Genomic DNA, 26,438 nt, shown 5'->3' with positions numbered 1-26,438 from the left:
GGTGGAATGGGTCCTTATCCCAAGATAAGTAAGTTGATTATTCCAAATCCTCAAGCACACAGGTAGCGATCAACGGATAGGGTAGATACTCCCCAAAGAAATCCAAAGCCATCAACTTCACAACTAGCTCAAGGAATAAATGTGCTTTAGCTACCCTACATCACTGAGCGAGTTTGTGATTCATACCACATCGTTATTCCAACCACGTTGCACAGTGGTATGTCAGGGATAAAATATCTTTTCTTTGTAGATGACAGTGAAAAAAAAAAGTTTTGTTATTATGTTTCCACTAAATATGCATCTTCTTATTAAAGTATTCCTATTTACTGAAGCTAGATGTTTTAATGTTTTATAATTTTATTAATAATTTTTCCTCTAATTTAATTTCTCTGCCAAGATTTGCTCAGGGACTACGAATAGTAATTATGTTATTTTTGACACTCAAGCTTGAAATGTATCTTACTTTCTAAATTCATTTTAATTAAAATATGTTGATTGGTCTTCCATATACTTGTAAGAATTCAAGCTCGTCATTCGATTCTTTACCTCTAATGGGGATTATAAACCTGCAATGTTGTATGTTTTTAATTTCCTTCTAAGCAGTTGTTCTGAATTGACCTTTATTGAGAAAACATGAAGCATATGAGTGGAAAATGACAGATACCTTAAAAATAAGAACCCCTCTTAAACATTTCTCAGTGGCTGTGATATTGCCATTCCCCAGCACTGGGCTCTCACACACCATCCAAAACTAGGTAGAATGGAAAAAAAATGTTTTCACACATATCTTCTTTCTTTTTGCATTAATTTTATTCCTTCGTGAGCCTTGCCACCAGCTGTCTCAAGAAGATGTAGAGAGGCCTGATACTTTCAGTCCTTGATGTAGAGTGAAAAACAAACTACAGAGAGGAGAATTCAGAAGTGGTCACTGACAAAAAATCCCAGTAGTCCCAGCTGTTAGAAAAATTAGATGCCATCATCTATATTGAGATAAGTTACTTTCATTGAATGCATAGTATCTATCAAAGTAACATCACAGGCAATTTCAGGCTGCTCATACTTGAGTATTGACATGCATTCTTGATTTTCTGGGTTTTTTTGCATAATTGTGCCACCCAATTGTGGGCAAAAGCCAACTGAAAAAAAAATATATTGAAAACTATATTTCATTCTGGAATTTCTGCAAGCAGGACTATCCTGAGGACCAAAAAAATCTGTTATTCCCTTACTAGCACTTGTGTTACTTGGAGAAGCTTCTAGCCATGTGGCTATCCAACTCCTACCTTAGCTTGCATATCTGCCACAGTTATACTGGAGAAATCTCTCTGCTTCTTATACCACTGCTTCCATGGGCTGCTTTTCCCTCTCAGTTAAAGCAGCATTTTTGCATCCTCATACAACACCGTCCCTTGTAAGACTGCTGTGCAGAAATCATTCTTATCACACGTGTGAAGCTGCTTCTCTGTGAAAACTGATTTTATGCCATTCAATGCCGTTTTTGCGTTTTCTGACAAATGTTTTCTACGACTCCTGTCTACAAGGGGTGGATTCAGACGTGCGCAGGACGCTGGCTCTTGCACATGTGCCATTGCTGGCGTGGCTGTGCTGCCAATGGAACAACACTGGAACAGTTTGTCAGAACTCCACTGTGGGATTGAAATGTTGCGTCTTCGGAAGGTAATCATGGTTGAACTCTGGTCACCATGAAAAGTGAAACACAGTTCTCCAAAAGCTGATTGTGAGTTTGTCACACTCGCAAAGAATAGTTGTTTTTGTAGAAAGGGTCTTACTTGTATAGTCCTGCTAAACTTCTCACACCTGAAATGTAATTACTGAAGTTACTGTGGTGTGATTCAATAACTGTATCATATATCACATTTCTTCCAATACACTTCTGCTAAGTTGAAGTTATTAAGGATTAAGAGGCATTTTTTTGTCTGTTACTGGCTTTCAGTTGATGGTTATTTTATTTCAGTTTGGGATATTTATCTTTATTTCTAACCTTTTAGTGTATGAACAGTGTTTCAAATATAATTCTTATGTTTGATGCTAAATTGAAGACCACTCCTGTTTTATGCCTCAGTTTTGATGTAGAGACAGTTGGCTGCCACGGTATCCATTTCTGTGCCTTAGAATATGAAAAATGTACCCAAAACCAAATAGCACAAGAACTAAGCTCTTGTTAGGTGAGAAACAAACCAACCCAGATGTGAGCTGTACTGCTGTTTTCAGTGAGTTATGTGATCACGTCCTATGTCTTGTGGCCTGTGGTTCACCATAAAGTACCATTATTTGCTTTCCTATGTCATGCCTAGGCCAGGCAACAGTTGGACTTTTTCAAGTTTATAAGCACTGGTTGAAGGTATTTATTTTTTTAGATAGTGTTTCTGCAATAGCAAAATCATCTTGTAGATGCTTTTATAGCTGGAAAGAGAAAAAAAAGGGTTATCTCATGCTGGGCACACCATCAGAATAGTTGTTGATGTAAACTGAATCTATTTTAGGCAGGTCTTTGCAAGTGCCTGAACCTTACCCATCTCCCTTGCTTTCACTAGAAACGCTAAAACATTTCACCTGTGCAACATTATCCAAGTTATGAGAGTCATATCAGTCCAGCCAGCAACCCAGGGGAACCTGCATTGGTGTTGTTTTAAATTTACAGTCCATTTGTTAACTGCAGCGTGTTGTGTCTTGTGGATGTGCTCTGGTGTACTTCATACCAGTTTGACTTCTGTTGTGGGTGCTGAACTAGGACTGGGTTTGAGGATTGTCCCTCCATAGGCCGGAGGAGACAGCACAGAGTAGGTTAAGGTCAGCTCCATGTTTCCAGATCCTCTTCACCAATGTGTTTTTGTTTGCTTGTTTTTAATAAAAATTTAAGTGTTTTAGGAGTTAGTGACAGCCAGTCACAAAAAGGCAACGGTGAATGGAACATGGATCATCTCTTGACGTCCCTCTTGTCACACCCAGAGAAATACACCTACCCGCAGGACTTGGAACATTGAGTAGATGCAATCTCCCTAGTATAACAAACTGCTATCTGTTTCTTAAGAATTGACTTTATCTTTATGTGATTTCTTATTAAGCCCTGAGAAGCCTACTGGAATGTAAAGCAAAATGTTTCCTCTGCAGAATTTTTGCTGACATACAGGGGAAATCCATACGAGAACAGCACTGATCGTATTATCAACAGACTTAGCAATTATTTAGTGATTATGTATGTCTTTTGGTAGGGAAAAATAACAGAAAGGGTTTTTTTACTTTTAGATTAAATTCTATTTATGCTCTGTCCCAACTGCACCAAACAAGCTCATTCACTAGGTGGAGGATACAAGAACTTAGCCTGATTGTGTAGATTTTAGTAATTTTCTTGGATTTTAAAATTAGATTTTCACAAAAGGGACGGCAAAAATCCCACTCAATATCTGGAATGAAGGCAAATATTTCTCAGTTTTACTTTAATATGTAAATTAAGGTATAAAATTGCAGGAATATAGTAAATAGATGATAAAACTTTTTATGAAGAGTTCTCTCAGCTTTCAAATGTTGTTCTGTGAAAAAAATATCTTCTGTAGCTGAGTATTTCATTTTATTTTTGAAGAAGTGAATATATTCCACATTTAGAAATCTCATGAGTCCATTTATTTTCCATGCTTTTTATTCATTAAAGCATATTATTTACATTCATCAAAAGGCAGGAAATTATAAAAAGTCTGATCGTGTATAAAATTCTAGCAGTGTTATTGTGATACTACTTTCCTTGCAGAAAAATTAATTTGACATGGTGTTTCTTGAATTTTACTTTCCTGCAAGTTGTTCTGTTTATTCATTTTCTTACAGTAGGGTTTACCCAGTTTTGTGTTTGAGCACCTGCTTATCTTAGAAGTTTTCTTATCGCGTGTTATTATCCTTGTTGGCTGCCAGGCTGCAAGGCAGATCATAGTCTTGTTACACCAACTGGTCCTACTGCAAGTCAGGCACACACCAATACAGTATTGCAGCAGTGGCCCTAAGAGGAGCATCCAGACCAGGAATTAAGAAAAAACCAACAGCGTAATGTTTTATTCCGAGTTCAGCTGTTCTGTGTGCTCCACCTTACAGAACCAGAGAGCTAAACTTTGGAGCAGAACCCTTCTTTTTCATCTCATGTGCGTGCACAAAGACATGTGTTTGCACTCCCCTTGCCAAGCCCATCTCCAGTATTCACCGTGATCCCTGAGACTTGTGCTGGAGGTAGGTGGATCCCAGCAAAGCTGTCGAGCAGCTGGTGCAGCATGGACAAACATGCCCAGGATGGTCTATCCCTGCAGCAGCAGGATGCAATGATGGTCCTGGGTGCAGGTCCCACCGCCCAGAGCCCTCCCCAGTCTGAGGGAAGGCAGGACCTCTGGGAGCTGCGTTTCACTGAGTGCAGCTGAGTGGTTAATGGTGGGAGGGGAAGAGGTTCTCAATCTATTTCTCCAAGTGAAGTGTAAAATGGTATTGATTTGGGCTTTTTATAGACCTGAAACCATCTTTTCTCTCTACACAGTTTCATTTTAGAATAATTCATTTGGTTCATATCACAGAGCTGTACTGCAAGAGTGGTATTCTGATATTTGGTACTTCATAAACTGTTATGGAGTACAAAGATGTTTCTTAAGCTCGTGTTCTATATTCAGTTTACCACTAAGCAAAAGATTGTAAATTCAATTCCTGGTTTACTCATAAATTATAAGAAATCTGGAAATAACTTGCTTGCCTTCCCTTCTGATGCCGGCTATGCTAATGTTGTTAGCAATGTGGGAGTTCATGTAGGAAAGAACAGGCCTCAGAGACTTCTCAATAATTAGGAGTTTGCTGGTTGGCCTAACTAATGAATTATGAGTGGTGATACTTGAAGAAGTTTGATTTTTAACCCACAAAGAGTAGTGTAGCTTTATGTTAACTAGAGAATAGAGACTGACCTTGCATTAGTTGGGGAAAGTGTGTACAGATGCAGTTGCTTGTTGGATTGGAAATGAAGTCATAGAATCATAGAATAGTTAGGGTTGGAAGGGACATTTAAACTGGGGTTGTTCAGATATTGGGCATTTTGATAATACTCCATTGGGTTTATTCTCTAATAATAATGTCAAAACAGTGCAGATTAGTAAATAGGTAATGTATAGCATTATAAGAACAGTAATCATGTGTGATGTAAGAAGGCAAAGACATAAAATGGAGAGACTGAGGTATCAAATGGGCCTGATTCAGAGCACTTCCAGTGATAAAGCCTCTTAGAAGCAAAACTAGCTTAAGTAGTTTCATTTCTTCCTGCTATGATTATTTTTTTTTAAAAAAAAAAAAGCTGCAAAATCTTTAAGAGAGACAGACGTAATGAAACTGTTGTGTACTCCTAGGTCACCTTAGTCAGCAATGAGCATTTCATACCAGAAATCCTTTTACAGCATTGGTGCCTATTTCCCTCCCACGTACCAAGGAGGAGTATTTAGAGGTCCCTGTTCTGTTGTCAGAGCCATATGGAAACTTGTCAGAGTAGATGGTAAGGAGGAGTGAGCCTAGTCATTAACTTCATGGCAGTAGTTGCAGGGAACTATGTAATCATTAGATAGCTCAAAGCACTGCATGGGTCATCTGTTCTACATGTCACTTCAGGCAGCCGAGTACTTCCCAGTATTGGACTGCTAACTCAGAACCTATATAAAAGATCAAAACATGTGGCAATATTATGCTAAGGCAAAAGATTAGGCATGCACAGGGTATTGTTGATCCCCTGTATACATGTTCTAGCAAAGTATTTGTCAGGAAAAAAGATGGTTCTGAGAACCCGGTTGTACTCCTGAGAAGTACAAGGGAAGGATTCAGTTTGGGAGGTGAGAGAGAGGGGGGAATTTTCCTTTTGACTCCAGATCTCAGAATCAAGTAAACCCTGAATAAACAAGTGTAACACATCAGCCAAGAACCTGAGGTTGCATCATGGGTGCAAAAGTATAGCATTTTTGGTTGCAGCAAGTACCATGACTAACTCTTGTAATCATTATGAGTAACTGCAGGTTTTTGTAAAACTGAAAGCAGCATTTTGTTCTCCTACAGCTATGCAACATGTCTTCATGCAGGTAATCACATCTGTTCTTTCTGAACTGTCAAAAAGGCCAGATGCGAGCAAACTTGTACAAGCTCAATAGCTTCCAAATGATGCCAAATGATGGTTTGATGTCAACCAGGTTGGAGAATGCATCAGGTAGCTGTGCTACTGTCTGCTTCTGACTGCACAGAGGCACATTTTGAATAGTCCCACAGTCTCTTGTAATCTTATATTTTTACAAACACACCTTCCACTTCTTAAATACTCATTTCAACAACCCATGCTGCTGACTGAATATACTGCAGAATTTTGTCTTACTAGAAGCTTTGTAAGCATAGGAGAATTATTGCCCAAGCACTTAATTCGTGCTCTATAACAGCAAAAATGAGAATAATTGAAGTGAGGTCATCATCAGCCAGAATGGAAAGAGGAGCCTGTCAGCCACCTAGAAAGGAGGAGGAACATTGCATAGGATGATGCTATGTCTGCAAAAGATTCAGCAGTTAACCCTATTAGAAGTGCTGCCAAGGTTTAGAGGATACTCCACCAGGGCTAGAGACAACCATTACCTCTGTGCTGCTCAGGTTTGGCAATTCTCATTCAGGGCAGTTGTTCTTCATCCTGAGGTCAAAATGTATCAGGTCATCTTCTCAGTCATATGGAAATGACCAGAGAGATGGATGATCCTTCCAGGATGTCATCATTTTCTGGGTGGATCTTACAAGACTTTGTGTGTTTTTCCAGAATATATCAACGGCTAGTGGTTTTAATAGGTCTTCTCTGACTGGAAACACTGGACATGATGTATGGTTGTCTCAGGGCTTTCCAAACAGCTGTAGCCGTGCGGGAACTGTACATATGTCCATTGCTTTGTCCAGCTATGTGCAATAAGGACATCTCTTTTTGAGAGCTCAGGGCTTTCTGTTGCAGGTGACCTGCATTTGTTGAGGTCTGTGAGATTAGCTTGGCATTTTCCAATAATGCTAAATGGGCAAACTCCAGGAGAAGGTGTCCCAGCCCAGGCAACATGGGAGGGAAGTTTTATATACAACTATAACTATGAAAGCCCTTCACTTAGTTAATACCTGTTCTGCAGAGATTTCACAGAGTTACAGTGGAGATCTATTTGTGTAAGAATAAGGAATAAAGCTGTTAAGACCTGATACATTCAATCTCCATCTGGATACTTGTTGTATTCAATTGTTTTGATTAAATCTGACACCTACTAGTGGCCTAAAAGTGAGTTTGGATCTAAAATTTTCTAGTACCATCATATCATTGTGTCTTTTACCTTTCCATTTAGTTAATCAGTTGAAGTACTTTCTAAAATGTAGAGTTCAGAGGGAGAAAGCAGAAAATGTGAAAATACTCGTTTCTAAAAATGTGAAACAACTGCTCTTAGTTGTAAATGTTGCCAGACTTTGTATTTATTTGGTCTGTATAGTATACTAGCACGTTGGTGTTGTTTTTAATAGCCTTTTACAGAACATATGTCTCAGGTTTATCTATATGCAGAGCCTTGCGGACAGAACTTGTGAATTGTAACATAAAGAATCTCCAGATGTACACGTTATTAACATACACAATGATTTTCTAGGGAAGTAGATGACATTTTAGAAAGGCAACATCTGTGTTATCGCCTAAATTTTAATAATGCAAATAATTTTCTTTCAACAGAGGAATTCAAGGGTTCAACAATAGTTGAACTAATGAAAAAAGAAGGCACCACCCTAGGGCTTACAGTATCGGGTGGAATCGACAAGGATGGGAAACCAAGAGTATCTAACCTTCGTCAAGGAGGAATCGCTGCTAGGTAACCACATCTCAAGCTACAAAATGTGTTATAAGATGTGATTGCTTCAGGAATACGTATGGCATCAGAAAGGTCACTAACAAATATGTGACTAGATGGATCTATAATGGCAGCCCATCAGACCAGAGAGCTCAGAGAGAAACAGCAACAGCTGGTTTCCCACTTCCCTCAAGGCTACTTTGACAAAAACTAGAAATACCAGTGAGATATTTGAAAGTCATCCTACGACTAAATAAGTTTCTTCTAAATTGTATCAATTTTATTTCTCTTTTCTTTTGTGTCCCTGAACAAAACCTTGAGAGAAACAGCATAAAATACTGAGGGGAAAAAGTAAAATTAAAACATAACCATAATACTACCATAATTTAATTCAAAAAACACCCCTGTTCCTCAACTGATTTTAAGATCAAAAAGAAGTCTAAAGTCATAGCTACCTTACTCACTACTACAGTGGAAACCAAAAAGCTGTTATTCATGAGTGAAACGGGTCAAAAGATAAAAGTTAAGCTAAATTGTTCAAAGTAACTGAGCAGAACATACACTTTTGGGCTGTGGCCTATCCCCTGTAGCTGTGGTGTCAGCTGTGAAGGCAACTGTTTTCAAAAAAAAAATCAGTTTGGGATGCTTCCCAAAAAAAGAGAGAAAGAGACACGAAGAAGACGTTTGCCCAGTTCCTGTGTCCAGACCAGTCAAATCATCCAACTCCTTTATTGTACAGCTCTTTTTGTATCAGAAATTAATAATGTAATAATGTTATTTTTAATAAATTAGACTAGATTAAGACCTTAAAATGCCACATTCTATTTCAAAGATCAACTTGTTTTAATCTAGAGGAATGGAAAAACATTTCTTACCAGCACTATACAGTAATTTGAAGGATTTAGTTAGTCTGGGCCAGCAGATCTGTCTTTACAAAAGGAATATGTATTTTTTTGCTAGGAGTGACCAGCTGGATGTAGGTGACTACATAAAATCTGTGAATGGAATCAACCTGACCAAATTTCGCCATGATGAGATCATCAGCCTGCTCAAGAACGTTGGCGAGAGGGTTGTTTTAGAAGTGGAGTATGAGCTGCCTCCAGTCTGTAAGTAATAGAGCAACCTGAAACCCATGCAGAGTAGCCAGTGTGTTGTCAGCAGTGAGGTGGGTAAGCTTGGTGATCCACATTTTGGGTAGTGGTTGGGTTTTGTTTTGTTTTGTTTTTTCCCTCTGGCTTATCATAGAATGTGGCAGCAGTATGAAAGAACTGGCAGTACAGGGAGATGCTCTCAGAGATGCTCAGGTGTTTTAGGAGCATAAATCCAGCCAAGAGCAGAGCAGAGTTGTCAACCTCCTCTATTTTTTCATTTGTCTGTTTACAGTTTTGAATACTGGGAGTTAGATTACATAGATTCCAGGGCAAGAGAATCCTTCATGTTATAGTAGAACCTTCTGAGATAAGACCAATGAATATCTACAAGTTCTGCCACTGCCTTTCCTTTCCTTCCCTTCCTGCTCTCCCAGATAAACAATTTACTTTAAGACTTTTCCATCTTTTCTTACATCACTTTTAGGCAACATCTCCTTTTTAGAGCAGATGACACAGTGGGGTGGGCTATGGGATTACAGAAACCTGCAAGAATTGTGTGACTGAAACAAGGGCTTCTCACTATCTTCAAAATACAAATTTATGTTGACACTGAAGTCACAGAGTGCTACTGAACGTTTTCCTCACCTCTCCTTTCGTCTTTCTTTTGCGCTTATGCCTGTGACTGTGTGTCTGTAGGAAAAAATCTGTGGGAATTGAGGCTCTCAGATGTGAAGTGAAAGCCAGAGTAATGGTGAGGTGGAAACCTGGGACCTAAAGTGAAGGAGTGAGCAGCAAGTGGCTGCCTGGCACCAAGGGACCTGCACCAGCCACACCTTTCAAAGAGTGTGTGCTCCTTCGTGCTGCTTACTGGAGGGGTGCTGCTTACTGGTTTGCTGGTGTTTGGGCAGAAAAACCTGCGGAGCCAGCTAGAAAGCTCTTGATTCCTTAAATAAAGACTTTCATTGCAATAGAAGCCAAAAAATCCATCACTCTCTTAGGTGCTCAGAAGAGGATGAACTCCCCACTGCTTTCCAGCAACTGGGGAGTTAGTCTAATCACATATTCGGTTGCTTTTGTGACCTCCTCACAACCACCTCAATATGTTTTGAATGTTCTCTGTTGATTAGTGTTCACTTGTGGTAAGAGAACTTCATGTTCACAAATGCAGTATTTCAGTTAATGAAGTCAGTGAGTTCAGAGTTATTTTGCTGGAGATGTAGGTGTTTCATGAGCATTAGTTGTTCTGCACTTATTCAAATTATTATTTGTTTGGCACTTAATTTGCACTTCTGTTTCACCCACTTTCGGAATATGTGCCACTCTTGTTCACATGTCAAATTATAGTGGCAATCATATTTTTTTCTTTTAGTCCTTGGCATTCCTGACCCCTTCATAGAAGCATAGCTAATAAAACTGGAGATAATTAGCAGTCTGGGTGTTCCAATTAACTTCTAGTGAACAAGCTGGACACAGTGCCTTCACTATACACATAAGTTTTCCAGTAGGTCCTGTGGTGAAGTCCTGGCATCTCCTTCCCTGCCCCCATAATGAAATGTGACTATTGTTCTCACAGTTGCCCCCTCAGAGAGACCCCTATAATGGTTTTGGAGTAGGAAAATGTCAGTACTTTAATAATGATGGATTAAATCTGGCTGAGCACTAGTAATCCCACTCTCCCTTGTGCTTCCTTCCCTGCCTGGCAGTGCTCACAGCAGGAGCATCCAGCTGCTGCTTTCAGCATGAGCCACCTCAACGTTTCAAATGGGAGTTTTGGTAGGAATGAAGGCAAGAGTTGTCTTCCCTTTCCCATAACTCAGTCCTTCTCAGGCAGTAAAACATTTCTAGCTGAAAAGGAACCAACCACGTGGACTTCAGTAACACAGTCCTGACGTTCAAGCTGTAGCAGGAATTATTGCCATGTAAACTAATGTTTTGGAGAGGGCGATCTTTCACCTGTTTTCCTAAGGAAATTACATTTATGTGATTTCACTGGGTTGTTCTGGTTCCCTGCAGTAACTTTTTTAACAAGGAATTGAAAAAAACAAATGAAACCAGTACATTACAGCATGTTTCATGGAGGGTTTTTTTCCCCTGTTTCGGTTTGGTTTGGTGTGGTGGGTTTTTGTTGTGGGGTTTTTTTGGTGGTTTTTGTTGGTTTGGTTTGGTTTTTGTTGGTTTGGTTTGGTTTTGGTTTGTTTGGGGTTTTTTTGGGGTGTTTTGTTTTTTAATCTTTAGGTGTGTTGTGCTGTTTTCAGTATCTTACTGGAAGCTGGGAAGTGTGTGCACTCATAATTTTGCCCAGTGTCCTTTTCCCATTGGAAAAGGGAGTTCTTACACCCTGCTGAAGTTTTGTCCTGCCAATGCTAAGAGTAAACTGGCTGTTGGTCTCCTAACAACAGTAGTTTCAAATTCTGTAAAGTGGATTATCACACCCAGATGCATTGGTTTTTGCATTGGGTTTCTCATTTCCAAACCCAGCTGTACACCACTCCTCTAGGGCTTACAGAGAAAACACTGACTTGACTAGGAATCAAAGACTGTTTTACTTGCCAATGATGAGGAGACATGTTACGTTTTGAAAAAGGAAAAAAATATTGTTATACAAAATACTTTTTTCATCTTAATCTAGCCATCTGAGATCAGAGATAAGCCCTAAAAATCTTGACTATCTTGACTTTAAGCAACACAAATAGGTTGTTTTGTGGCTGAACAACCAACTCCATAGGTAGCTTTAAGAATTTGATGTGTCATTTTTGTGTCTTACAGTGTATTTCTATCTTTTCCAGCTCTCTTCTGTAGCTGTAAGAAAAGCAAAATTATACCACAATTTAACAGTAGGGCTCAAATTCCTCTTCTGTTAGATGCATCTAAGACTCTTTTTCCAAACCATCAGCAATCTGCAAAAAATCTGGCCCAAAATTTTCTCAAAAAGAGGATGAGTCTTATTTAATTACAGGTCTTTAGTCTTAGTGTTCTGTAATGGAGTCTTTCCAGTTATATGACCAGAAACATAATAGCTATCTTAAATTGGAAAATATGCAAATCTGTGTGTATAATTAGAGAAATAATAGTAATTAAGTTTTGGAATTCTTTTCTTTTAGCTGTGCAAGGATCAGGTCTCATCTTTAGAACTGTGGAAGTTACTTTACATAAAGAGGGAAACACTTTTGGATTTGTAATAAGAGGTGAGTAATCATTAAATGTGAACCAACTATGCCAAGAACATGACAAACTTCATTTCACATAAGACCAGATTCTGTTACCACTGAAATCAGCAAGAAGATTGTAAGTCTTAAAAAAGATTCACGTACAGTATTTGTGTAAGTATGAAATCTGATTAAACATGCTGATCATCTGAATTGTACAACAAAAGTATTATCACTGACTTAGAGAACAGAAGAAAACATGCAGCGGTTAACTAATATACCCCAATAATGAATTATTAATTTCTTCATGGAAAACTGTTGTGGTTTGGGGTTTTTTATTTAATATACAAATTCCTTTGTGGCCACTCATTATTCTGAGTATATCTGAAGTATGTTGGTTTTTTTCCACATTGAGATGAGAATTGCAGAGTAGAGGTTCTAAGAAAAGAATATACATTTATGAAGAATCACTCTGTAGAAATATAATAAATGTAGAAGTCTCATCCATACCATGCTGTAGGTTGATTTTATTTAAAGTAAAATTTAGTGGATGTTCACATTAGTGGCCTGGTAATTTTTTGATCTTTTTAGTCCATCTGTAAGTGTGCACACTGCAAGATTTAGACTTCCATCTTGGAAATGAAAGAATAAAATGAAGTTGTGTTTTCTCTCACTTTTCCTTTTCTAGGTGGAGCACACGATGACAGAAATAAATCTCGTCCTGTTGTAATAACATGTGTCAGACCTGGAGGGCCTGCTGACAGGTACAATTCATCGTTCTCTGGAGTGCATGTGAAAGAGAAATGGCGAAAGGTGAATTATTTAGGACAGAAGTTAGGATTTGGCGTGAAGTAGATATATTCAAACCTGTTCCTTTGAAATTCATGGTTTATGCATTTAATTGTAATAATAATAATAACAATAATAGGCAACCACAGAGGCTTAGCATATCATGGGGCATGTGAACTTTAATTTAGTAAGTTGCGTGTTTCAAGACCTTGCCATTAAACACTTCCAAAAATCAACTTAAAATAATTAGAAACATTAGAGCACATTTCTTTGCAGCCTTCAGGCAACTAGTGTAGTTCTTAATTATGCTTTTTATACTTTAACACCACAATCTTTTTCTCTTGCACTTCAGAAAAATACTGTCATGTGTTTGGGTGTTGTTGTATTATTATTTTAAGGTGTTTGTACATAACTGGTGTGTGTTCCAAGTAGCTTCACCTCGACAACTTCTGAGTACAGATTTATGTTTTGGCCCAATGAACATATTTGCATGAAATACTATCTTGTATCTAGATAAAGAAATAACATTAACTTTATTTATGTTTATTAATTATATTTTCAAAAATGGCATTTGTGTCCTTAAATCATTCAAGAAACTTAAGGGGCAATTTATTTAAAGCAGGCTGATTTTCTGTAGCTTATATTGTTGGTTTTGACCTTGGAAACATGAATTCAAAAGCTAACATTTCAAGAGAGCTTTTGTTTTTTGTCTCGCCCTTTTTTCCCACCCTCATCCTCCTTGCTGCCTTGTTTTTCTCCTCAGTTCTTGAGCTGACAACATTAGTATTTAATTTTCTATTATAACTCTGAGTGCGTTATGAGATACGCCTGGGAGGCAGTGTACATTTATAGCCAAATTATTTTTAGGTACAAAGAAAAATGCAATTACCTGAGTAAAGTATATTTTTGAAGAAAATCTTTAAATGGACATTTATATTTTGCAATCTGTCTCTTCACCCATGTGTTTGCACCTTTTAAGAAAATATCGTGGGAGGAGGAGGTGTTTATGTATGCATGAAAGAGGAGTTGTGTGGACAAGGCAGAAAGAAAGCATATGTTGAAGCAGAAGCTATGCTTAGTTGCAATTTAACATGACTTGATTATTTAGCTATGTGTTAAGCTGTTTTCCAGTGACTGAATTTCCAATTAAAGCCATTTCCTTTCCTCTGTGCCCTCTGAACATTCTCACTGTCAAAGTAAGCATTAAGTGTTAAGGCAAGAAGGATAGGTGTCAGAGAGGGTGTGAGAGAATTGCTTTGCATAAAAATGGCATTATCGCCAGATCAGTTTATCTTACATTAATAGAGCTCATTCCTTTAATATCCCTTCAGAGAGGGCACGATCAAACCTGGGGACAGGCTGCTGAGTGTTGATGGGATCCGGCTGCTGGGAACGACACACGCTGAAGCCATGGGCATTCTCAAACAATGCGGACAGGAGGCGACTCTGCTGGTGGAATACGATGTCTCGGTGATGGGTAGGTTGAGAAGTGGGGGCTTCAGTTCTGGGAACCGCCTGTAATGTTTTGCTGCCTGTTCTTGATGAGCTATTTCAGAAGTGATCGTGACCTGTTACGCTCCTACTAGCACTGCTATTCCCTTCCGCACCGTGTCATTAATCTTGGGTTCATAAGGAGGTGAGCGGTATTTTACTGTAATTTAGCATTCTGACATTTCATGGTTTGTAGAGTGAAACCATAGTGTGGATTCTAGCAAAGTAACTTTTCCAATGACTAGCTTGTAGTAAAGGTTAATGAAGTGTAAGCATTTCTCTGTCACTTGAAAGAGGGGTTTTACTTGCTCTTACAGGAATTCTTTTGCCTTTTGCCAGTACTGCTAGGTGGCCAAGACATTATTAAAAAGTCACAAAACTGCCACATAGAAAACAATGGGAAAGAGAAAATTTGTTAAGAAATGCAGAGGTGGCAAATTATGGTTTGAAAAATGAGCTTACGCTTTATACAAACTTTGATTGAACTCACTGAAGGGAGGTTTTTTGGGAAGTCAAGGAGAGCAGCTAATTTTTCATAACAGATTTGGAATTGAGTTATTTCCATTTGTTTTGGAAGGTGTCATCTCCCCTCCATTTTTTGCAAGATACAGAAAATTCATGGCAGCAAGAAATAGCAATACTCACCAGTCAGACTGAAATATTTCTTTTCTGTTTGGGGATCTTTCTGTTCTTTTCCTCCTTAGTTCTACAGTCAGATTTCTAGCCTGGCAGTACAGCAGCCCCATAGGAATTTGTGAAATAGCACTGTCAAACTTCAAAGCCTTGGGAAAGATTAATACTTAGAAGAATAATGTTAGATATTTGTTTGTTCTGGAACAGCCCTCGTAGTTCTTCTCTGAGATACAGATTTTTCTATTTTTTTATTATAATATATATCTTTATTTACTTAACTGCCAAGAATGGAGTGGCAGGTTTGCATGGCATCTGGCAGGCCTGCTGGACACTCATGCAAGGTTCACATCCAGAAAGGTGGAGACAGCTCAGCATCTGGGCAGGAATCTCCCATGTAGAAAAATGGAAATGCAGGTGATCTTGTCACCTGAAAAGGGCTACAAGGCTACAATTTAGTTGTTCTAATTTCTTTCTTTTCTTTTTTTTTTCTTTTTTTTTTGAAGATGATGGGTGACCAAACCCTATCTATCATCACAGCCAAACCCAGATTCTTCATGCTCCACTTTGTCTAAGAGCAAGATCTCATTGAAAAAAAGAACCCCTGGCTTTAGACAGACAAAGTTCCAAGTGAAGCTTTCATTTCAGACAAAACTCCCATCCCCATTCTTCTGTGTAGCCCAGGGAGGGAATCAGCTGCAATTTCACTGAGAATCTTTTAGAAATCTTTGCAGGCTTGCGTGAGGACAAAACCACATGATGAGAAGCCTTGTTGTGCTCTAAATTGCAAGTTGTTCAAGGCAGGAACATTCTTTTCAGTGTTACCTGGATAGAGCTCATTGCAGGAGGATACAGATCATAGCTGGGAACTGCAGGGTTGTAACTGCACAGGCAGTACCTGCCTGTCTGTCTCCTCATGTCATTCTCTCTCTGAATAAACTCTGCTATCTCCCTTTTTTTCTCAGTAACAAATCCGGATTTATTGTTCCTGCCTTCCTGGCAATGAATGTGTTATCCTGGGGAAACTTAAGGAGGTAGAAGAACCTCAGACTTGTGTAGTCAGAAGGAAGGAAGGAAAAGGGAGTTAACCAGTGGGAAAAGTATGGAATGGTGGTCCTGCAGCGTCTGCGAGAAAAAAATAAGGAGGGATCCAGTAGGCTTTCTTTCTAATACATTATGATTTTGTGAGATCTTATCTAACCCTCAGTAGGTTTTGAATTTTTTCTAGTTTGCACACCCTGCATAGTTGTCTGGCTGTGGTGTGAAAAATTTTTGTTGGGAAGATTCCTTTGCATTTTGCAGTTATATTACAGTCATGGCACAAAGGCTGAAAATCACTCATCCTAGAGTCATTCAATAGCATCATAGAATCATCCTAATCCATTGATTCCTGTCCCAGGAAAACAATGCTGATTTTTATCTTCACTGCTGCTCAGGAGCAGTGGAGTCAAAGTTGGTAGTAACATGGAAGGGAGGATATGAGCCATGAAGAGAAATTTAAGAATTAGAGAAATGTTGCTCTGTTCCCCGACTTCTGTGTTACCCACAAGACAAGCTATTTGTAATGCCACCTCAGGGTTGATGTGAATATGAAAATAGGCTAAAACCAGAGGTAGAGCATTGGGTAAGTTTGCTTATCAATAACTGATGCTTGACACTAGTTTAGTAGTTTAGCCACCTGAGAGGGGGCAACATACCAGAAGTTATTTAGAAGTCTGGTGCATTCTATAGGGTCCTCTCCCGGTATAAACTTTCAGTAGAATACTCCTAGAGATATAATTGTACTAGTACTTTCTTTAATATCTTCTCTTCTGTTAGCAGAGGATTATATCCTGTAAAGTGGCGTTCCATGTGGCCAGAACTGGAAAGAGCCATAAAATATATTCTGATAGCATGAAATTGGAACTTAATTTGAAAAGGTTACACTGGATGAAGAAAATAATCCTGAACTATTTTTCAGTTACGGTCTGTAGTGTGTAACTGACTTTTGGTACTCGTGCAAGCATAAGCTGTTTCAAAGGTGCTATATTTCTTAAACTTTAGTTCTTTCACCTGAAATGTTCAAGAGGTCATTTGAGAAGCTTGTACATTTTATTGGTTCTGGAACCTACACAAACTGAAGTAAAAAACAGCACCAGGGGGTTCTGTGCAGGGTGATCAAGTGTGTATGTGACGCAGGAGATGCGGCTAGTCCCACTGACCTCTCTGGGGTTACACTTGTGCTTTTGCATAAGTATATGTCCTGAAGTATCCTGCTTAGCTGGGTCCTGGGAAATAAACTTGTCAATTCAGCTGCTTGAAAGGGATGTTGTTAGCTTGTTGGGTCTTTTGTTTGTTTGTTTGTTTCCTACTGAAAATGTTTCCAGGTTGGTGTGTGGAGTGTACTGCTGTATAGTTTCAAAGAGAATTTGAAATAGTAGCAGTTTGGAAATACTAAAATAATCCCTGAAGAAAATAGGAAAACCTAATTTCTGAGAAAATATTTTATAACGTGGTTAAAGTTGCATTTGAGATTGTGGAGGTAGCAGTCTTCCAAATGTTGTTCTATTTCCAAAATACCTCCTCTGTCATGAAGCAATGTGTTTGCTTATGCTACTTGTTGATTTTAATTGCATTTTTTAAATTTTATGAGGCTTTAATAATGATGCACTTCAGTGTTTGCAGAGGAAATGTGTATGGTGACTTGCCCTACACACCACTGTGTGGAAGTAACATAAACATTGTGGGCTTTATCACTGGTCTTTCTAATCCTTACACCCGAAGTATTCAACCTTTATGATCATGTGGATCACGTATTTTCATCCCATGGTGGGAGAGGTCTGAGTATTGCAGCTCCATGTGTGCTCTAGGACTAAACCCATGTCCCTCATGATGTGCAAGGGAAGGAGCAGAGGTGGGGTGGTAGCTGGCAGTGACTTGCTGACACCGCCAAGATAATGTTGCAGCCTGAATCTTTTCCTGTGGCAACCAAACAGCAAGTATCAATTCCAAGCTATAAACTTAGGTTGGGAAGGCTAAAGTTCTCACTGTTTGTCAGAGGTTATGGGCTGGGCGAAGTGCCCTAACAAGCTGCTCACAGCTTAAACCTCATAGATCAGGCATCCACAGGGTGAGAAAGAGAATTAGAATGTAACACTAATAACAAGCTGCAAGCAGTGATTTGCGCTGCCTCTGTCTAAAACAAGAAATAAAAGTTTATCACTACATTTATTTGGAAGCAGAGCAGATGCACGTTCCCTTCAGGTTTTCCAAAATCTGCCATGATGCTACTGGAGTCTCAGTAATTTGGGTTGCACCTGCTTGGGCAGTCTTCCATATTTACTCTGAAGGGGAGCATACTGAACAGTTCAAAGGTAACGACTGCTTCGAGTTTAAATTCTGGCCCGTTATATTTTTATGTAACACTAGCTCATAAATTGCTGCTGTTGGGCTTTTGAGCAATCTTTTTATATCTTGGATGTTGTTGCTGGGGTAACCTTTGAATCAAGGATACTGTCGTTAAATAAAACTATCAGCTATTGCCAGGACTTCGGCACAAAAGTAAGCTTTTGTTAGCTGTTTGCACCTGAGAGACACAACATACTTCTCTCTCATCTCTTCACTGGAAGTTTCTTTGTTCAAATCACTCTGTGGTCTTCAGGAATGAAGGAACATATTGCACATTCAAATTCCATATGTTTCTCTGGCTTCTTTAACAGTTCTGGCACTTATTTGAGCCAGAATACATTTGCTGGAATGTGGCACCCTGTAATTTTTCTCTGCAAAATAGATATGGCTAGCTTGTTTTTTAGTCCCAAACTACCAGAGTCACCCTGACATAGAACCAGTCAACTTCAGCTAGAGCAACACCCTTGGTTTTCTGAATTCGACATTTACCACGGATACGGCTTTCTGGAAAGGGAATTATTCATGCAATCATTTGCTAGTAAATCTGACAGCAGTTTAACAAGCACTGTCCAAGCCTTTTGCCTCTTTAAGCTCACCATTAAAAAGAAAAAAAGGCAGTAACAATTTTACGATAGTGAGTGCATGTAAAGAGATCTGCCTCACCCTTCGGTAATTCCACCTGACAGAAAGAACACTGGGGAGAGAAAGCTTGCATAGTTTAAACGTCAGGTGAAGTAATCTGTGATCCAGTGTAGACTCAGAGATTTGTGCAAGACAAGAAATATAGGAGAGAAAAGAACTTATGGGCCGCCCTTAAGTTTTGTAAAGCAGTATCACTCAAGCATATCCAGAGCTGTGGAGACCTTTAAGAGCTATCGAGTTTTACAAGACCAAGGAACAGGAGCTCCAGAGACTCCAAGGACAGACTCGAGATCCTCATAAACCTTATAAATGTCACAAGACCTTCAAAGCTGAATCGAAGTCAGGAAACCTGTAGGATTCCACACTGCCTTTTTCATGCTCTTTCTCTATAAACTTAAAATTAACATGTCCTTTGTCTCTTACAAGTCTTTGACAGACCAGACGGGTAGTCTACTCTAGCATTTGTCTGCAACTGCAGGTCTCCTGGCTGTCACAGAGCAACAGGCTTAGATCCCTTGAAATTTTAAATGTGAACTAGTTACTTAAACCTTTAAAGAACGCTACGTCTCTTATGTTGCTTCAGAGGCAGATTGAATGAAAATTCATGTGCAAAGCAAAGGTCACAATAGCTGTTTTAGTTGAAGTATTACTCTACTTCAAGTACTGCTACACAAACACATACACAAATTATGCTAGAAGACAGTGTTGAAAGTCAAAAAGTTGAGTATGCCAGTTGGGAAATGTCAGTATTGAGATTGTCTGCTCAGCCTCTGTCCAGCTAGGTGTGCATGTGAGACAGTCACAAGACCCACAGGAGAGATAATAACCTTTTCATGCGGCTCTTCAATTTGAATTTTCTTTCTGCCTTTGGTACGTGACCACAGGCTTACCAAAGGCACTGCCCAGATCCTTGTCTGAATGCAAAGTTATTAACTTCCTGGTGATTTTTTTTTTTCCTGAGGGCCTAATCCTGCCACATTTTGAGTTCTTTAGGCAATATGCAGATCTCAAGCAGAGAACCTCAGTCTCCCAAGGTCATTCCAAATATACTGACTCTCTCTTAGGCAGGAGATGACACAAACATATCTCTCTCTAACTGTTCAAGAAATATCCACTCCCAGATGTGTCACTGGGTAAAATACGTGGAATTTTTTCTCTCCTGGAGGCCAGTGCACAATTCATGTCTGTGTTGTACAAACTGCACAGATATTTACATGTACATGCAATAGCATGTTAGTTTCTCATCTCACTGTGCAAGTTCCTTGTCTATAAAAAACACTATTTGTGCTTTCTGCTGTCTGTGCCCAGCTGCCTGCATCAGGACATTTGGACAAACTGACAGTCAAGTGTGGTTGTGTACAATAAATAAGTTCTCTGTCTCTTGTGCTAGCTTGTTAGGATTTCATTTAGCAAAACACAGATGTGTTGGGATGCGACTTATCCTTGGCACCAAAAGATGCTTTTTCCTTCAGAGAAGCCTGAGTCTTGTGATGTTTTCTGCTGTCAGGTTTTCTGGCTTTCTGGACTGCTTTGTTACAATGGCAAGGGGGGTTTATTCCTTTTAACCTTTCATCTCTCATGCTGCTATTAAATATGACATGCTGACTTCACTGAATCTCATCATGAGCCTATAAGGTGACTGATACCTACAGCCAGGCATCAGTTCATGCTTGCTTATTTGCTTTAATCCACTCTATTGACCTGGCTTAAAAGGAAGACAATACCTGTTTAACACCTCTTAAGATAAAGGGGTAGCATGGAAACCTAAAGTAAATAGGCATTATGGTTAAAAATAAAATCCGTAATTTGGGACTGACAAATTTAAAACCCAGTTCTTGATCCATCAGTACTTTGTGTGATCAACAGGTACTGCTGCTGACTACTGACAGTGGAACAAGAAGATGCTTGCAAATAGTGACGAATGCAATTTAAGTGTCCTTTTCAGCCTTTACAGAAATATGATCTGGTACTTCAAAGCAGCACTTGGGTGTCTCCTCCATGTTACGTGACCTTCTCTTTTTTGCAGTTCCCTCTTCACACCTCACATGCCTGTCACATTCACTGCCAGCTCCCTCAAAACTTAGAGTGCTTTGTCTTATGGTCAGGACACCTGTTTCACTATGAGGACTGCTGAGTAGTGAAAGAGGTGTGGAATGGGGCCTTGTAAGAAAATAGTATTTCCTTACGTAATGAATGGTATCACTGTGTTGCATAAGCAACTGTCAGCTTGTCATTTCCCAATATTTGTGTGAGATTACATCCTTAACAGCGTTGATGTGTTTTTATGTGCCATTACCTAGGTTTCACTGTGGGAAGAACTTTATATCTGATATTAAATCTGTACCCAAATAGTTCCTGAAAAGAGTGAGAACCATTAAGCCCACCAGTCTGCTCCCTGTGAGCTGGGTTATCAGACCACCTGTCCAGCACAGGACATACGTGCTTCCTGGGGACCAGAAAAGATTTGACAGGCATATGTGACATTTGCTGACAGTGGAGAACTGTAAACTTTTAGTATCCCATGTTCCTTCCTGTCCGTTTCATGTAAGCATGATGCTTTTTTCCTCTGTTTGTTCTGATCCTGGTTCCTAGCTGTGTTGTCCTTTTTTTTTTCCCAGCAGCTGCTTGAATTTGCCTTTCCTTACTGACCTAGTTTGAGTCTTCTTTTCTAGAAGGTCCTAAATCCCCAACATGCTGTTCCCTCCCCTTACAGCCCAGTTTTTACTTCTGCCAAGTAAGGCTTAGGTAATTAGGCTTAGATAATTTTCCAACACATTTTTCTCACACTGCTGATTTCCATCCATAAAGACCTTTTGCAGTTTTCATGCTTGTCCTTCTTTAGCCCTTTGTCCTGTCCGTGTCTCTTAGCAAACCATTCCCAAGTTTCATGTACTGCAGCCTCTTTTCAGATCAATCACCTTCTCACTTCAGCTCCTTCCCTGAGTTCCTCCACTTCTTGCCCAAGAAGGTCCTACTCTGCCCTCCTGGCCCTTCTCTTGATTCTCTGTGCAAGATCTGACCACATAGGGAACATAAATTCTTAGTGTAAAGCCTACGGAATTTTCTGTGTGGGGTCGAAACACTATGGCTTTGCCTAATGATGCTCTCAGACACAGCTGACCTGTTTCAGCTGAAATAACCAAGGGAGGAAAACAAATACAGCCCAAGAGAGGTAACCATCATAAAAAACAAAAAAAAATCACACCAAGTGTTTGACCTGTGGCCAAGTTGTAAATTGTAAGCAATTAAAATCAAGATGTTTTAATGAGAAAAGTCTATGATTCCCAAGTATAGTTTGCCCTACAGATTTTTTTTTAACTTTATTTTCTCTGCCTAGTTATGATTTGTTGTTACATTCTGATAGCCATGTTGCTAGTAGATAATTACAGAATAGAGGAGTTGTCATGTATTACAAGGATTTAATAAATCTTACAGATATTTCTTTCTTTACAAACTTCTTGATCATCCCTAAAGAGAAATAAGTGGAGTTTAGCTGAACCATATGAGTTACAAATGACTCTTCCAGGTCCAATTAACATTTCTCTCTAGTGCCTTTGAAACCATGGCCTCATTAAAAGCAGCTTAATAAATATTGCTTTGTATATCAGAAAAAAAACTGTAAAGGTGAAATGAGATGTCCCTGTAATAGAAAACTAAAAATACAATTTCATTGTCATAAATAACTGGAGAAGGTCGTGGGGGTTATTATCTTCCAAGTTCCCCTTCTCATATGAAAATATTCTATGTTTTACTTACCGGGTACCAAGAGTAATGGATGAATTTGTCTTCAAAGACTTGGCAGGAAAGTGAAACCTGTACTTGTATGCAGCTAGACTACATAGTGTACAATTCAAAAAATCAGCCTGAAATATCTAATGTATTTGATGATGGGCATTCATTAAAGTAGAGCCTTCCTAATCTATCCTCCTATCTCCTCACAAAGCATCTAGTCTGAATTTACTGGATGCTAATTCAAGGGTTTGGATCCTCAAATGGGGCAGCCTCCACCTATTAAAAATATGCTATTGTGCTTCTTTTAGTAAGTATTTAAAAACAAATGATGGAGGGAGGAGATGGCTATAATAACTTCTGTCTGCCATCCAGGCTCCAAGCAAGTGGGGGGAAGGAGCAAATAACCCTCATATATATTTAGTAAAAGATGGGAAAAAAGGGTTGACCAAATCTTTCCACTTTGCCTGAGGGATATCCAGATGCAGAGTGAAAGAGAATGGCAGTCTCTGCTACATGCTAATCCCTTTGGTCAGCTGGAAGTTAGTCAAGAGGTCTTTCAGTAAGTTGACTTAGCTGCTGCTTGGGTTGCTGGTCAACAGCAGACTAACAAGGATAATGAAGCATGCTGATTTGTGCTGATCTGGAAAAAAAAAAGCAGGTAGCTGAAGTACTTAAATTCAGAGTGCAGGTGTGAAAGTATTACAAAGACGATGATAATTAAACTTCTTGGAGATTAAAGGATCTTCTGCATGTGCCATGCAATTCAATGGAAGAGAAACTCTATAATCAGAAAAAAATCCAATTAAAAAAGTCAGCCTTGGATTTGGTTTAGTGGCATTGCAGTCATCCAAGAGACTAAGAAATAAGGGACAGATTCGATTTTCTTTATATTACAGAGAACTTGGGCTGTAACCCCAGAAGCTGTCTTTAAAAGGGCCTATCTCTGAGGAAATAACAGCAGCAGCAAAGGCTCCGTTCCTGCCTCCGTTCCAGGGAAAGGAAAACACTAAATGTCTCCCATGACTTTCCCTGAGGGAGATGTTTAAAAAATCCAGAATGGAACTATTCCATCCACCTCACTTTTTTCATGGACATAACACACCCAAACTGCACCTGATGGGCTCGACCAAGGGGAGGAAACCTGAGAATCCCTCAGATCATTTCCTGGAACACCTGTACTGGGTATAAACTAAGAGGTTAAATTGGGTTGCAGCAGGGCAGATTGTCATCCTTTTACGCTGAAGTTCATTCATCATTTTACAGAACACATTTATTGGAAAAGGATGTATTTTAAAGCATGAATATTTGTTGCCTAAATCTGAACTGTCTCAGTTAATGGTGTTCTGGTGCAACACTGGTATGAATGAGATCTGCAGCAGATGCTGCATCATCTAGTATTCAGCACATAGGAGATGTGTACTGATCAGAGAAGACAGTACTAGTCACAGTTTCTGTGAGCTGGAAAAGTACATAGGGGAAAAAAAAAATCAACATCTAAGCTGAACGAGTTTATCTTGAAATCAACATAGTTATTCAAAGATAATTGTATCAGTGCCATATGTTAAAACATGATTTTGTTACACACTCAGCTATACAATGAATGAAATGTTGTGTTCTCTGTGCATTTGCTATTCAAACCACATTCCCCTACCGTAATTTAAAAAACTCATAATAACCTCTCTTTGTATATTTTTCCTAAATGTATGGTTACCATGCTTTGTTCATTTAAAGAGGTCATTTCATAGCGTATGAACTCAATATTTATCAGAGAGTTTTAGGAAGACAGTATTGATAAAAATTGCTCTCTGTGTTAGTCTATGTTCAGCCAAAAAAAATCATTGGATTTTTCTTTTTTTAATCAATTAATTGGTGACTCACATTAGTAATGTTTGACCTTCTGCAAGTCTCATGATTTTCATTTGTAAGGAAACTGGCCGGAATATTCTGACAGCTGTTATGGATTAGTCTTGTTGGTATTTCAGTGTAGGTGCTGGAAGACCCCAACAAAATGACGTTTCTGTTATAATTGAACATGCATTCTAAATAAACCAAAGGCAAGCACCTGACTGCAGGTTTTATTTAAATCTCGCCTGTTTTCATCTTGAGGGAGGAGAAGGGGGTAGGAGTGATTTTATGAGGAGTACTTATCTAGGCCAGTCACCAGTTTCATCTTCAGTTGCAATTCTGATGCCAGCAGAAAAGCCATGCCTCACTGCAGCCAAAAAAAGGGTGCTGAGCCCCCCGAAGGGATGAGTAATGAAGGATGTGACAGCTTCCCAAGGTTACAGGTAAAGCTGTGGCAAGCTGAGGTTTCTTCCTTTCTCTCATGTGCCTGCGGACATTTCTTCCCTGGCTGATAAAATTGTGTTTTTAAATGCAGAACCCACACCAGTATAAAAGCATTTTCTTATAAACGAATTGTGTGGTGACCCTCAGGTTACCTACATGAAACTGGAAGCAGAGTGGGGCTTTGCCAGTAGGAAAAATTGGCTGTAGGGCATCAGGGGCAATGAGGCTCTGGGGAGAACAGAGAGATGACGGGGGAACAGAGATGGGGATGCTAACGAGGAAGGAAGGACTTTCTAGGGTACATTTTCCTATTGTATTACACACAAGCATATATAACCCATATTGCCTCTGAATTACAGAGTTGGTTTCACTTTTTATTCCTGGCAGATAATCCAAAGGTTATATACATGAAAAGATGATAATATGTACACCTTAAGGGAGAGCTTTGGGACTTGTTTAATGTTACTTAGGAAGTCCCTCAACACTTTCTTTAAAAAGTCGTAGCTGAGGGGTTTTTTTATCCTTTATTTTATATCCAAAAGCTATTGCTGATTCAGGTAATCCTGCCTGAGTTCTTAACTGAAATCTAAAGGCTTCAAGCAGCTTAAATTTAAAAAATAAAAATAAAAATAAACCCTGAACTGCAGACACACTGAGCCTGTTGTTTCCCCTCTGTCATTAGTATGATTTTGGCGCAACATCCCCTATATAGCTGCAAATAAAATCTAAACCAAACTCTCCCTGCAATTTCTCCTGCCATTTTTCAGCTCAGGGAGGCCGACAACTTATAACTAGCTGTTGTTACTCACATTTAACTTCCTCATTTTAAAACAAATCCTTAATTCAGGTGTCAAGTGCCCTGGAATTTATATTTATAGTTAACTGTATAGTTTTGTCTTGATTGTTGCATATGCATTACTAGGTGATTCTCTCCATAGGATTTAGTAGTTTTTGCACATACACGGAGCTGCACATAATCCCCAGCCACAGCGGTGCTGCAGTGCGCTGTCATCGCAAGTGTTGAGGACGAGAACAAGAACTATTGATCTCTAGGTCAGCCATCAGATGCTTTTCGTGAAGTTAGCCAAGGCCTGGTCCAGGATGGTTTGACTCAGTAGGAAAACTCTCATGAACTTCAGCTGGGATTTAAAGTAGGACCCAAAGGAGAAAAATCTAGCTCTTGTCCTACCTTTAAAGACCTTTGCCTGTAGGGACATAAACAGCAGAGCTGTGCTTCTTTGTCCCCCGCCTCAGTTCTCCCCAAATGGCCACCTTATTTATACCAACAAAATGCATTCTGCCAGCATAGAAGTCTTCTAGTTTAAACACTGTTCACACTGCTAAATCAATGTTCTATTTCATTGCTGATGTTAGAGCATCTA

At 39.2% G+C, this 26,438-nt stretch overlaps 1 protein-coding gene across 1 annotated transcript in view; it reads left to right on the top strand.

Moving 5' to 3' along the window:
• GRIP1 (glutamate receptor interacting protein 1) overlaps nt 1-26,438 on the top strand; it is a gene marked incomplete at both ends in the record, with an annotated part of 225,848 nt that overhangs the window by 136,891 nt on the left and 62,519 nt on the right. Inside the window, 5 exons of the mRNA XM_080354049.1 lie at nt 7,745-7,880; nt 8,820-8,965; nt 12,052-12,135; nt 12,785-12,860; nt 14,217-14,362. Coding sequence (XP_080210175.1) covers nt 7,745-7,880; nt 8,820-8,965; nt 12,052-12,135; nt 12,785-12,860; nt 14,217-14,362 — 588 coding nt within the window. The remainder of the gene's footprint in view (nt 1-7,744; nt 7,881-8,819; nt 8,966-12,051; nt 12,136-12,784; nt 12,861-14,216; nt 14,363-26,438) is intronic.

This window comes from Nesoenas mayeri, assembly GCF_963082525.1.
Source record: "Nesoenas mayeri genome assembly, chromosome: 1".
In the NCBI taxonomy this organism is placed as follows: Eukaryota; Metazoa; Chordata; class Aves; order Columbiformes; family Columbidae; genus Nesoenas; species Nesoenas mayeri.
The sequence above is the reverse complement of the archived record's forward strand: the minus strand, read 5'-3'. Positions and strand labels throughout refer to the sequence as shown.